Here is a 12,309-nt window from a genome sequence, read left to right on the forward strand (position 1 = left end):
CACACACACACACACACACACACACACACACTCACACTCACAAGTATGCCATCCATCCATCTTTTGGCTTTGCAGAGACAGGAATGTCATCACTCATGAAGGACAGTGAGAGGAATCTTCTGTAAATTCTGAATGAAGAGACGCCAGCGTGCGCGTGCACACACACACACACACACACACACACACACACACACACACACATACATACATACATATATATATATATATATATATATACATTCATGCAGTACCTTCATGTTGACTCTCTTGGCTCAGTCCTGAGTGTGAGCTGCAGTAGCTGCTCAGTTGCCTAATCAAAACAAACAGACACTCTCTATCCTCTCTCTGCTGTGGTCAGACAGGCCTGAGGCATGGATTTTAAAACAGCTCCTGCTTTGCCCGGACACTCCCACCCCCACCACCACCACCCCCACCCCCCAAACACTCAGGAGACCCCTGTTATTATATAGATAACACATAGCAGCTAACTTTCTCCTCTCCCACCTGACTCCAGTCTCTGTCGGCCCGCCACCGTTGCAGGGAGGAGGAGGGGGAAAAAAAAAATTGCAGATGGCCAATTTAACGGTCGGTTGCCAGAAGCAATGTTAGATCCTCTCGCCGATGGGAGCTGCTCTCCACGGGGGAGAGGGAGACGGAGTTTCTTCTGCGTGGTCGCTCGGCCATCGTTCAGCGTTTTTATATATTTTAATCATTTAATGGCCAATTAGATGTGGAAGAAAAGGAGATGGGATGAAATTTAAATGGAAGGCTGTCAGAGGTTCCCGCTCCGAGAGAAAGACAATGAACTCCTAACTTCTCAGTGTTTGCAGCTCTGTTTAAGAAAACGCCGGAAATAAATAAGTGGGAGGAACTGTTAGTCATCTCTGATTAGCAGTCATATTAAAATTGGATATGCACAAAAAAAAAAAAACGAATCACTCTCTTCCCTGTTGAATCTGTCTCCGCTCCAGGTCAGGCTGTTAGTTGAAGGCTGTTAGTTGAAGGCTGTTAGTTGAAGGCTGTTAGGCTGTTACATGTAGAAAGAAGAGAAACTGAATTGGAAACATAAAAACATAATACTGGATTTAATAGTGAATTCCAAATACGTGGGGAGGGGTCTCGTGAAATTATCACACGGGCCAGATCTGCCCTCTGGACCAGTCGTTTCAAAATAAAACTTCAGCTGCCACTGCTATAGAAAATTAGAAAATATGAACAAAACAGAACCAAACACTGCACCATAGTTGCTGAATTTATCTGGCACTATTCTACATGGCAACATCTTTGCAGCTTGGTGATTGGATGTTTTTTTGTTTTTTTTACCAGTGCACAAAGGGAAGCAGTGTTGTTAAGTTTTTATGTCGTCACTCTTACATGGTTTTATCAAAGAAGCAGATGTGCTCTCATTGTCTACAGAGTCCGACCGATCAATCAGGCTAACAAGTCAGCTGGTATTATCAAAATAAAGTCAAAAAAAGCCCCCAGAAATGTTTAACTTTAAAAAATATATATATATTAACTTGACTCTTATGTATTTCAGGATGTACCCTAATTTTCTTTAACATCAGTATCAGCTTCAGACTTGTGTCATTATTGTCTATGCAGGAAAATGAAAAGGACTTTCACATCCAGAGACGTAAAAGCCCAAAATAATGTCCTCCATAAAGCCATCAAACAAAATATGCTTGGAAATGCTCATTTTAATCATTCTCTGGCATGTTTTCTGACAGTCTCGTCTTTCTCAGAGTTAGTTTTAGGAATTCGTTAATTGAGTCTTTCATTTCTCTTTCTTAAGACAGTCTTATCAGCATGTAGGTGAGACTGTCGTCTGAAATCGGTGCGACCGTCTGACGCCACACCAATTCCACAACTTAATCAAACTTCAAAGTCCAGGTTTGTGTGATGCTGCAGGTTATTTAAGTTCACACAGGGAGCGCATTTTCCTCTCAGAGACAAATCTCCAGCTCGTTAAGGCTTCAGGATTTGTGTCTGTGGTTTGGGGGGCTCTAATCCCGACAGTCGTCCTAATCTTTACACAGCTACTCTCCTCCATTTTTCATCGCAGTGCTCATGTTCCCCAGAATGTGAACATGATTTTTCAATAGGTCTCTACAACGTGGAAGAAGAAGACACCAACTTATGTTTTTTTTAAATCTCTTTGGCCATTCTGCTTGTTCCCTGGCAGTCAGTGCTGGAGTTTGTCTCTAATGCTCAAGCCTTGTGCAATGAAATAATCTCTGTGGATTTTCACACACGACGTCCTCTAATGTCTGATCGTTCTGCCGGGGACACTGGAGTGGAGCAGAGGAGCTATAAGCTAATCTAACAGCAAACCTTAACCTAAACTACGGCTGATGTCCTGTTCTGTGCCACGGCTGTAACCACAAAGATCTTCAGCTGTCGTTCAAGCTCGGGTTTAAGAAAGCCTCAGAGAGAAAGCGGTGTCTGATCTTTTCTATAAAAAAAAAAAAAAAAATCTCTCAGACATTGGACCAACACGATTCGACAACTCGCTCCAGCATCTGTGTTTCAAGCACAAAAGAATTTGCCGTTGTTATATGAAAAACCCTCTCCAAAATGTCAGATTTCAGAAGTTAAAAATAACAGTCTAGTGTTCGACTTGACAACAGTATCTTCTGCAGTTATTTCACTTGACTTTGAAGAATTTTTTTATCCTCCTCGAACCGCAGAGGAGCGTGTAACCTCTCAATTTGAAAGCGTGGTTCACCCCTAACGCACAAACTTAACTCCATGCACATTTAGGTCCTGGTCGAGACCTGGCATTAACATGCGTCTCAGGCGATGCAATCACAAGTGGTCAGCTCTAAGTATGTCAGTTCACACCTGCCTTTAAAATGCGTCTCCACGTCCGTCTTCAGTGACCACTTGTGATCAGATCTCCCTTCCCTGCTCTATATGCAAGATACACATTGTTTTTAGCTTGTTTAACAGACAGGTCCGTGCACCGCTCACAGCTCTGCAGTGAAATAAGGTTTTATCCATTTGAAATAGTAAAATATTTTTGGTTTATTATGAAACCTGTGGCAGGACTAGTTAGACTGTGGCAGAGGATGCCAGTTTAGTAGACCACCTCCGAATATGGTCTGAGTGATCGTATCTCAAATGCGTCCTCAATGCGTCTTAGGTGCGTTCACACCTGTAGTTTGAGCTTGGATCGAATATTTTATACTTTTCCTGTGTTTTATGTGAAGTATTGATCCATAAGAAGATGTGTTTGTGGTTTAAAGTACCAAAAACATTCGCAATGTAGTTTTACATCTCCTCTCTCTGGGCTTGGGGCGTGGCTGAGGGCGATGACTGCTTTGCTGTGACATCACAAAGTTACAAAAGTCCCAACAGCTCGTTTTAAGGCTCAGTTTCTGAATACGGGCTGTGTGCATTTCTCTGTGAACTAAGCTCTTTGATACTTTCACAGTGTTAATATAGAACCTAGACCTGATCTATAATCAAAGAAGACATGAAATCTCTCCTTATACAATTTAGCACCTTTAATACCAGATCTAAACAGGGCCAGAGTCAGTTTTATTTGGTCAGGTTTTAAGATATCTACTGCTGAGATTTCTGATGCTACTGCAATGCAACAGATGTGAATTTATTTATTTCTGTTGTGAAAAATGACATTTTAAAAGCTCAACACTTACTGCATTATTCCACACATTTCACTGGCAGCGTTTTTTAAAAATCATTTTCTCCCTTCGGACCAGATAAGTCCCCGAAAGAAATTCTTGACAGTAACCCTTAAAGTAAAAAAAAAAAAAAAAAAAATTGTAATCCCTAAACAAGAAGTTATGAGGTTTTCACAATGACTGATGGAGGCTGTCGGAGGGACTTGGCTGCTGCCAGCAGACAAACTGAAAGACGGTGAAAATGTAAAATCAACACAGAAGAAGCGAGGAAGGGGCTGCTGAGTCAGAGCCAAGTGAAAAACTGCAGTTCCCAGAGGTGGGTAGTTGGCTCTGACCAGAGACCCAAACTTAGAGAGAGATGTGGTGATTATTCGATCCGAGCCATGCAGAAATGCACAGTCATTCAGCGTGCCAGGGAAATCCGGGCACAGTCTGATATGTGACTGATGTGCAGATGAAAAGATGGACGAGTTTGGCAACAATAAATTTCCCCCTTAAAAAAACTGGAGAAATTAGTTTAGGATGAGGTGTGAGCTTGTGTTTGCAGATTCGTGTTGCTCCTTTAACTTGTAATATTGTAAGACATGATGTGATGCTGAGACCACAGCTCGTGCGCTCACGGATCAGCTGGTTTCGATATGCAGCAGGATGTCAGGTGCACAGAGGACCTCACCCTCCCTGTGGAGGCTGCACCGGTGTCTTTAAACCCACTGTTCCCACATCTCTCATCCTCACTTTCTTGGCCTCTTTGCTTTTCTTCACTCTGCCACTCTCTCTCTCTCTTTACATTTACATTGTCTACATTGAATTTAGCTTTATTGCTGTGTTCTCATTTATTAAAGTTCAACAGAAATGTAGATTTTATTCAGAAATCTTTATGTCCTTGCTCCCTCTTGGGGTTGACTGTGCTAGTTTGGGGCTGTACTCAGCCATAGTGCTGCTTTGAGTTAAGTGCTAACATTAGTATGCTAACATGCTGATGTTAAGCAGGTATCATGTTCACCAACTGGCACAAAGTACACCTCGGTCATTAGTTTTGTAGGTATTTGTAGAGGAGAAAAATAATCATTTAAATGTTCTAATGGTGACGTCAAAAGATCATAAAAATAATTATAGTTCATCCTCAAGGGACCTTGAATATCTGTAGCAAATTAATAATTCACTCAAAACCAAAACTCTCCACCTCATTGTGCTGCTCAAGAAAAAGTCGGAGCATCAGCAAAGACATTAAGATTCAAACCTCTGGGGACCATGAATATCTGTACGTATGTCGTGGTAATCCTTCCGATGGTTGTTGAGATATTTTAAGTTTGGACGACACTGGTGGATCGACAACCTACAGACAGACATCATCAGGCCTACAGCCATGCTGCTAGCACAGCTCAAAGTATAAGATGTAAGTATTTATCATATAAAAATGACTTTGGTCTAAATGTCTCCCACCTCTCCCTCCTCCCCGCTCCAGATAACTTTTACGGCACCCCGAAGCCTCCGGCCGAGCCCAGCGCTCTGCTACTAAATGTAACGGACCAGCTGCTCCCGGGCGCCAGACCCAGCTCTGAGGGCAAGAGGAAGCGTAACAAGTCGGTCAGCAACATGGAGAAAGCCAGCATCGAGCCCCCCGAGGAGGAGGAGGAGGAGAGACCCGTCGTCAACGGCAACGGCGTTGCTGTCACCCCAGGTCAGCCCCGACAGCAACCTCCACAGACACAGACAGAGGTCGCTTGAGCCAGAAGCCTCGCCGTGACAGCGAGGTTTGAGGTCACGCTCCGGGTCAGGCTGATCCGCAGGAGTTTGATGGTTTTGTTTAAGTCATAGCAGCAGTCTCTTCTAGGGTGGTTGCCTAGCAACAGAGACAATAACAGATTGGTTCAACATGCATTTCTTGGGAAATTATTTTATGGCAGATAATCACTTTTAATTGGTTACATAGACATCTTCATATGCAGTTTAATGACCTGATGTGTAAACTGTTAATTGTAATTCGCTCTCACAGTCAGAGATTTCCTCTTCAATGCAAAGTGGTGATGATTGAAGTATTAACGCCGTTCCTCTCTAGAACCTGATATCATTCATTAGGTATCATTATTAAGCAGTGTCTCAGCCCAGATAGCCAGAGGGCATACACACGCACAACACAAGCCTGCAGGCTCTGAAAGATCAACAAAGACATTTTTTAAGTGTTCTCTCACTGAGAATCAGCCCCGTCCAAACTCACGTTACATTCTCTCCAAATTCTGAAAACAGGCAGAAGTGACATTTAACATAGCACAAAATAAGGCCAAACCTCTTGAGGCTGTTCTTATTCATGAAGTAGTGCACAAAGACATTTCTTAAGTTTTGCCTTTAGCAGCTGAGAAACCAAGACACATTTGAACATGCCTCTCACTGTGTGCAATGTCTAGACATCCAAATATGCACATATTTCCAAACACACTTACACATGCTTACACACACACAGACCCTTTTGAATGCATCCCATGGTCACATGAAAGGACAATCATAAAAGAGGCATTATGAGTTTGATTTTTGTGATTCCAAATCCAAAACCATGCTCGGGTCCTGTGACTTTCTAAGCTGGTTTTATGGCCTGAGGATAGTCGAGTCTCTCGCAGCACGGCACCACACATAGCAGCACGGAAACTTGAGTTACTGATCCCAGTTAGTGCCTGCAGTTACTTTCATACACGATTTACTATTTTTTGGACATTTGTACAACCTTTAAGGAGCTGTGGTGCTTTGAGAAAGGAGGATTGGTAAGAGGATGAGATTTTGGTTTTCCTATCACAAGGAGCTCAAACAAGGTAGGATTCTTCATTTGCGACAGAAATACATCCCTACATAAACTCCTCAGACGACAGATTTCATCCTGTAGAACAATAATTACTTTAAAATGTTGTTTTCATAACATCCTTGATTTCTTCACAGGATAAGAGGAAAGAAAAAAAGACAAAATTCTACATTAAATGCAAGAAATGAAAAAGTAAGATATGTTTTAAATGTAAAAAATAAGATAAAATGTCAGCTGTAACAATAACTTTATACACATTATACAACACTTTTCTTAACGTTTACAAAGTGCTTTATGGGTAAGAGTCATAAAGAAGTATTTTACTTGTAAGAAATCAGATTTAAAAAAAAGACATCATGAATATAAAAGGAAAACATAAAATAAAATGTATTAAAGTAATGAACTAATTAAATAAATAAAAGTAATTAAAAGGCACAACAAAATAAAATACAATTACATGAAGCTCATAAAAGAAGTAATGAAATTGGATTTTTGCAGGTTATTTAACTTTTGTGTTCTTTTGACATCGGCATTACTTCCTCACCGCTGCATGTGTAAAAATAGAAATCGTAATTACAAAATCAATTTTTCTTTTTTCATTTAAATTCTTTTTGACGTGTTCAGGCTTCACTGTGCCACGAACTGAGACTGAACATTTGATGACAAAGGTTTAACTCCGTGTTGGACCTCGGAGAGCAAACTGTCATAAAACTCCACTAACATACATTTTAACAGACTTATTTGGGATTTGTGAGGGGAGGTGGTGCGTAGAGCTCTTATCTACACCCATCACAGATATAGAGCGTATGGAAATTATACAATTAGGAAAAGTCATGATCTATCAAGGTGATAAAACTAAAAGATTTTAGGGGACGCCACAGTCGCCACAGTCGTAATGGCAAAGACAAAACCGCTGTAAGTCATTTGGTCGATTTAGGAAGAACTAGCGAGGATCTGTCTAAAGATTTTAGGCTCTGGTTTAAAAGTATCCGGGAACCATCACAATGTATATTTGATATCTACATCCACTCTGAATGATGCAGACGACAGACGAAAACACAGGCACAGGAAACATTTTTAACTGATTGCGATCGGGTGGCGTTGAGATGCTCGATAACTCCAGGCTCTGCGCTGCTCAGTAAACCATGTTGGCTGTTAAAGTGGGCTGCTGCTCTCAGCTCAGGGGGAGTTTTGTCTGTGCAGACGGACAGAGTGTGGGCTGACCAGGAGAGCTGAAGGGGAATCAATAGAGCACAGCAGGCTCTGTGATCTAAGCAGATAGCTGCCTAGCTCTTTCCCTCCCATAGATTATCACTCAATCCCCTGCTCTCATTTGTCCCCTCTCCACTTCCCTCCACCAGCTCTCTCCTCTGGGAAGTGCACACACTTGCAATTTCCTTCTCTTTTTCTTCCATACACACCATTTTTCTCACTCTTTAGCACATTTACACACTGCCACAAGTCAAACTAGGGCACCACAGCCTGCTTCTCTCAGTCTCTAATGTCTCCTCTGCTTTATTCGTCTTTCTGTCTTGTTAACCTCAGTCATTCCCTTTCTTCCCTTCACCTCACTCATCTTTTTCCTGAGTCACTGCTCGCCCTCACCTTTTTCTAATCACTGCACTTTTTTTTCCCTGCCTCCACCCCAACCCTGAGTCTCAATCAATCTCTTCCCCCAGCCTCCTACATCTCTTTTTCCTCGCTTCACCTCCCCTGTCTTTGACTCTCCCCGTCCCCCCTCACCTCCCCCAGCGATAATGTCGTGCCTGACTCTTCTTACCCTGTTGTCACCTCAGAGTCGAGCGAGCATGAGGACAAGAGCACAGACGCTTCGGGGGACATCGCCCCGCAGAGCAACCCAGCAGAGGCTACCACTGAGGCGCACAAAGACGACGGACAGTCCCCAAAGACTACAGTACCCAAACCGGAGGAGAACGACGAGCTAGGGCCCCTGCCAGACAACTGGGAGATGGCTTACACAGAGAAAGGAGAGGTCTACTTCATAGAGTAAGTGTTACATCTAACTCTGACAGTTGTGTCTCTCAGAGATTCCCTCAAAATGAATGTTTTGCCAGATGGTAAGCAATCTTTTTCAAAGTTTTAAAAGTTGGGAAAAAAGCAACTTCAGTGCAGTTAAAAGTAACAAGAAAAGATGTACTTCAAAAGTAAGGAACATTGCAGCAATACAGCAACAGTACTGGTCACCTCCATTCTTCCAGCTGCCACTGAAACCTTTGTCTCATTCAGCAGCCGAACTCACTCGTGATGTTCTTCCTACAGTGGAACTGAAAACTTGTTTGGAAACGTCGTCACATGTGTTGCACCTTAAGGTTCCTTTGCTTTCACCTTCTGTCCAGTTCATCCCAAACCAGCTGCACGGGGTTTAAGTCTGGAGTCTGTTCTGCTCTTCCATCATGTGAAGCCATCTGGTTCTTTTCTTCTAATGTTCTGGGGTCGTTGACTTCCTGCAGGATGAACCTCTGACCAACCAGCTCGTCGTCCTTTCTTACTTATCTTTTCCTCATCATGCTGGTTGCAATATACATATGCATTAACTTTCACTGCTTCATTTACGTACTTCTATCGCTGCAGGAAAACTGGAAGTTGATCAGTTTCTTCATCCCTGAAAAAGCCAGTTTTCTATGAAATTGGTGACATTTTATTTATTTATATTTTACCTTGGCCTCACCTTCAGCTTACCTTTGTACCATTTAAGGTTATTCACTGGACTTGAACAGCAGAAATTTCAATAAAAACTGGAAAAATAGTGGTGCTCTAAAACATTTGACCGATATTGTAGAGGCCTCATTAATACATCTTCCAGCTACCAGTAGCCACAGTGAGCGCACTGCTGCTGACCAGCACTCCTGTTGAGGAGAAAGAAAGGATCACAGCACCATCTTTAACTCTTACATTGTTTTTATTGAGGAGACTCTTGGGGGGCTGCAAGTATCTCATGACTAATGGAGACCAGTGAAGGCATTGGAGGACTAGTCTTCAGAGGACTTGCTGGCTCGTCTACTCGTACTGAATCACACGTATGTGCCTCAAAAGTAAAACTTAATTAACCTGCACATTTTGACCTCTGTTAATACATGTTCATACAAATGTAACATCCAGTTAATCAGATTTGAAAAACTTTTCTGCATTACAGTTATTTTATCGCAGAGTTTTCGCTTCAGTTCTTTCATGTGTGGGTCAGATTTCCACCAACATCAGACCATGAACAGCTCAGCGACGCATCATTTTCAAATACCAGTTCACACTGAAATAAACTATAGTAAAATTAGGAGCTTGTATGACTGGTAGCAAACATGCTAACAGATTAGCTAACCTGCAGCAGTGGAAGGTCAGCTCCCCCCGTACGTGTGAGCCTCACCTTACAGATCATATCTGTCTTTGAAGACTCTCACATTTTTATTGACTTTAATGGAAGACGTCTATCTCTGTCGGATTAAATTCTGTTTTTTTGTCACTTTACATCTGCTCGACGTCTTTTTTCTGCTAAGAAGATCGCTTAACATCTGGTCATTTCTTTTTTGCGATCAATTATTTATTGTATATAGGGGAAATAAATAGATAAATAGGGGAATACGAAACACGTGCAAAATACAAAATGATAATTATTATTATAGTAAAAATGAGAACATCTTGTAAGTTTGTATGTTCAGCCTTCTTCCTATAATAGATTTATCGAACGCCCGAGTAACTAGATTAGGGCTGCATAACATCTAAATGCACTCCTGTACGTTCCCTCCTGTACATACACTAACTCACACCGGGACCATAATTGATGCTTGGTGGTTTAATGAGATTTCGAGAAATACTTTGCTACACAGAACTCTGTTATACAGCCCCTAAGTTTAATTCATTGGAGTTGTTAGCTTTTTACAGCTGCAGTAAATCCACAGAGGTGAGTCTTCATTACATCAGAATGATGGAGTTTCTGTGTGTGTTTCTCTAGTATTGTGGAGGGAATTGTATGTGCACGCAGGTGGACACCGGTTCAATACCATCAACTAATGAGAGGCAATTATTTTCTATTACAAAAGTTTTTTTTATTACATCATTTAATCATTCCAGTTATTAGGCTAAATTTCTCCACAGCATCCAGTGAACCCCAGTGCGCTTGAACGCATCATCAGCTGCCAGGAGCTGCACAGCAACACCAGACTAAGAAATGAGGTGGTGCTGTCATGCAGCCAGGCACATGTTGCCTCTTCATGTCTATTAGCCACACAGGCAGACTTTTAATTCCCTCCTTTGCAGACGAATCACCATATGTCTCCTCCCCCAAACAGAGAAACCTCATGCTCCTCCATCCATCAAGCACAGTACACAACTAATGCAGTTAGCCCACTGAATTTGCAGCTTCAAGTGTTTTTTTTTTTTGTTTGTTTTTTTTCCTAGGCGTAAGTGATGCTGTGCCAAAGTGATAGCGATTGCCAAGAGGATGCTTGCCTTTGATTGGCCTCCATATGAGATCAGTTCGTTTACCTGCAGCCCTTGTAGTGAAGGCGGCTGAGGAGAGGAAGAGAAGAAGGCAGAGTGATAGTGATTAAAAATAGTAAGGGCTGAAAAAAGAGAAGGTGAGAGGGAGGGCGTGAAAGAGGGAGAAGTAGTAGATTTTCATACTATAAATAGTAAAAGAAGGCAGCAGAGGACAGGCAAGAAGAGGAAGAGAGGGAGAGAGTGAAAGGCAGAGGAGGAAGAGAGGAAAACAGAATGTGAAGGGTTGATGGAAAAGAATCAAAAGCAGAGCCAAAGAGAATTTACCTTACCTTGAACTGCACTTTATTTTGGCTCAGTGTTTGGCGTGGGCCTTAATCTCTCACTTTTATCTGCGTCTGCTCTCACTATCTTCTGCTCCGTCGTCTGTTTTTAGCTCCAGGGAGGGCAACGTTGGACGGTTCAACATTTTTGGTCCAGACTGAAAAGTCTCAGCAACAATTCGATGGATTGTCTTGAAATTATTTTACAAACAGTCATGGTCCCTGAAGGATGAATCCTGTAGCGATCCCCTCCTGAAAACGTCTCAGATATTGCACCCACATTACTCACATGACAGCGACACGACTCCAGTGGGCTGCAGGATGTGTAAAAAGGCAACTTAACAACTTTATAAGGTGATAAAATGCCAATATTGTGTTTTCAGCTTGTTCCTCTGCCCCTGAGTGGCCAACGAATGAAAGAAGGCAGCTTTATCATGTGTATATTTCATGTTATTGACCACCGACTGTTGTTGTCCGTGGTCATCGGTGCATCGTCCCTGCATCCTCTGCACTGCTTGTGTTTGACGTTTTCCTCCGGGAAAACAAAGAAGTTGAAAGTACTGGAAAGAACGACGACACGAGGAGACCGACCTCCTCGCTGCACCCTCTTTCTTTTACTGTAGGCACTTTGCACACACCCCCGCCCCCCCCGCCCCCGCTCCATCATCATGAAGGGAGGCCATTGTGGCTCCAGAGCTTCAGACGAGCCGTGGAGATGCATCGAGTTTCTCTGGCACATCATCATATCTGATCTAGATCCAGCTCTGTGTCTAAAGCTCTGGATCAATCTGCCAAGCCCACAGCTGTTCCCTTCCATCACTCCCTCACCCCCACCCCACCCACCTCTATCTTTTTCTCTTTTTCTGTCACTCGTCCTCCCCTCCTCCTCTGCCTGCTAATGAGAGACAGTAAGCAAATTAAAAGTATTGATTGCCATTTTGTTAACCTAGAGGTTTTTTTTCCTCCCCCCCACCTTTTTAGAGGCAGGCACACAAGGGAGCCTCATCGTCTCCTCTTTGAAATCATTCCCCAGCTGAATTAAGAATCCACCAACCTACTTCTCTCTTTCTGCCAAGTCTCCTCTCTCTCTCTCTCTCTC

General features: G+C 42.6%; 1 protein-coding gene across 1 annotated transcript in view; it reads left to right on the plus strand.

Annotated features, from left to right (window-relative positions):
* magi2 (membrane associated guanylate kinase, WW and PDZ domain containing 2) overlaps positions 1-12,309 on the plus strand; it is a 215,526-nt gene that overhangs the window by 139,734 nt on the left and 63,483 nt on the right. The window contains 2 exon segments of the mRNA XM_022749101.1: positions 5,113-5,328; positions 8,235-8,445. Of these exon segments, the coding sequence (XP_022604822.1) occupies positions 5,113-5,328; positions 8,235-8,445 (427 nt within the window).

This window comes from Seriola dumerili, unplaced genomic scaffold (assembly GCF_002260705.1).
Source record: "Seriola dumerili isolate Sdu_G_001 unplaced genomic scaffold, Sdu_1.0 BDQW01000138.1, whole genome shotgun sequence".
NCBI lineage: Eukaryota > Metazoa > Chordata > Actinopteri > Carangiformes > Carangidae > Seriola > Seriola dumerili.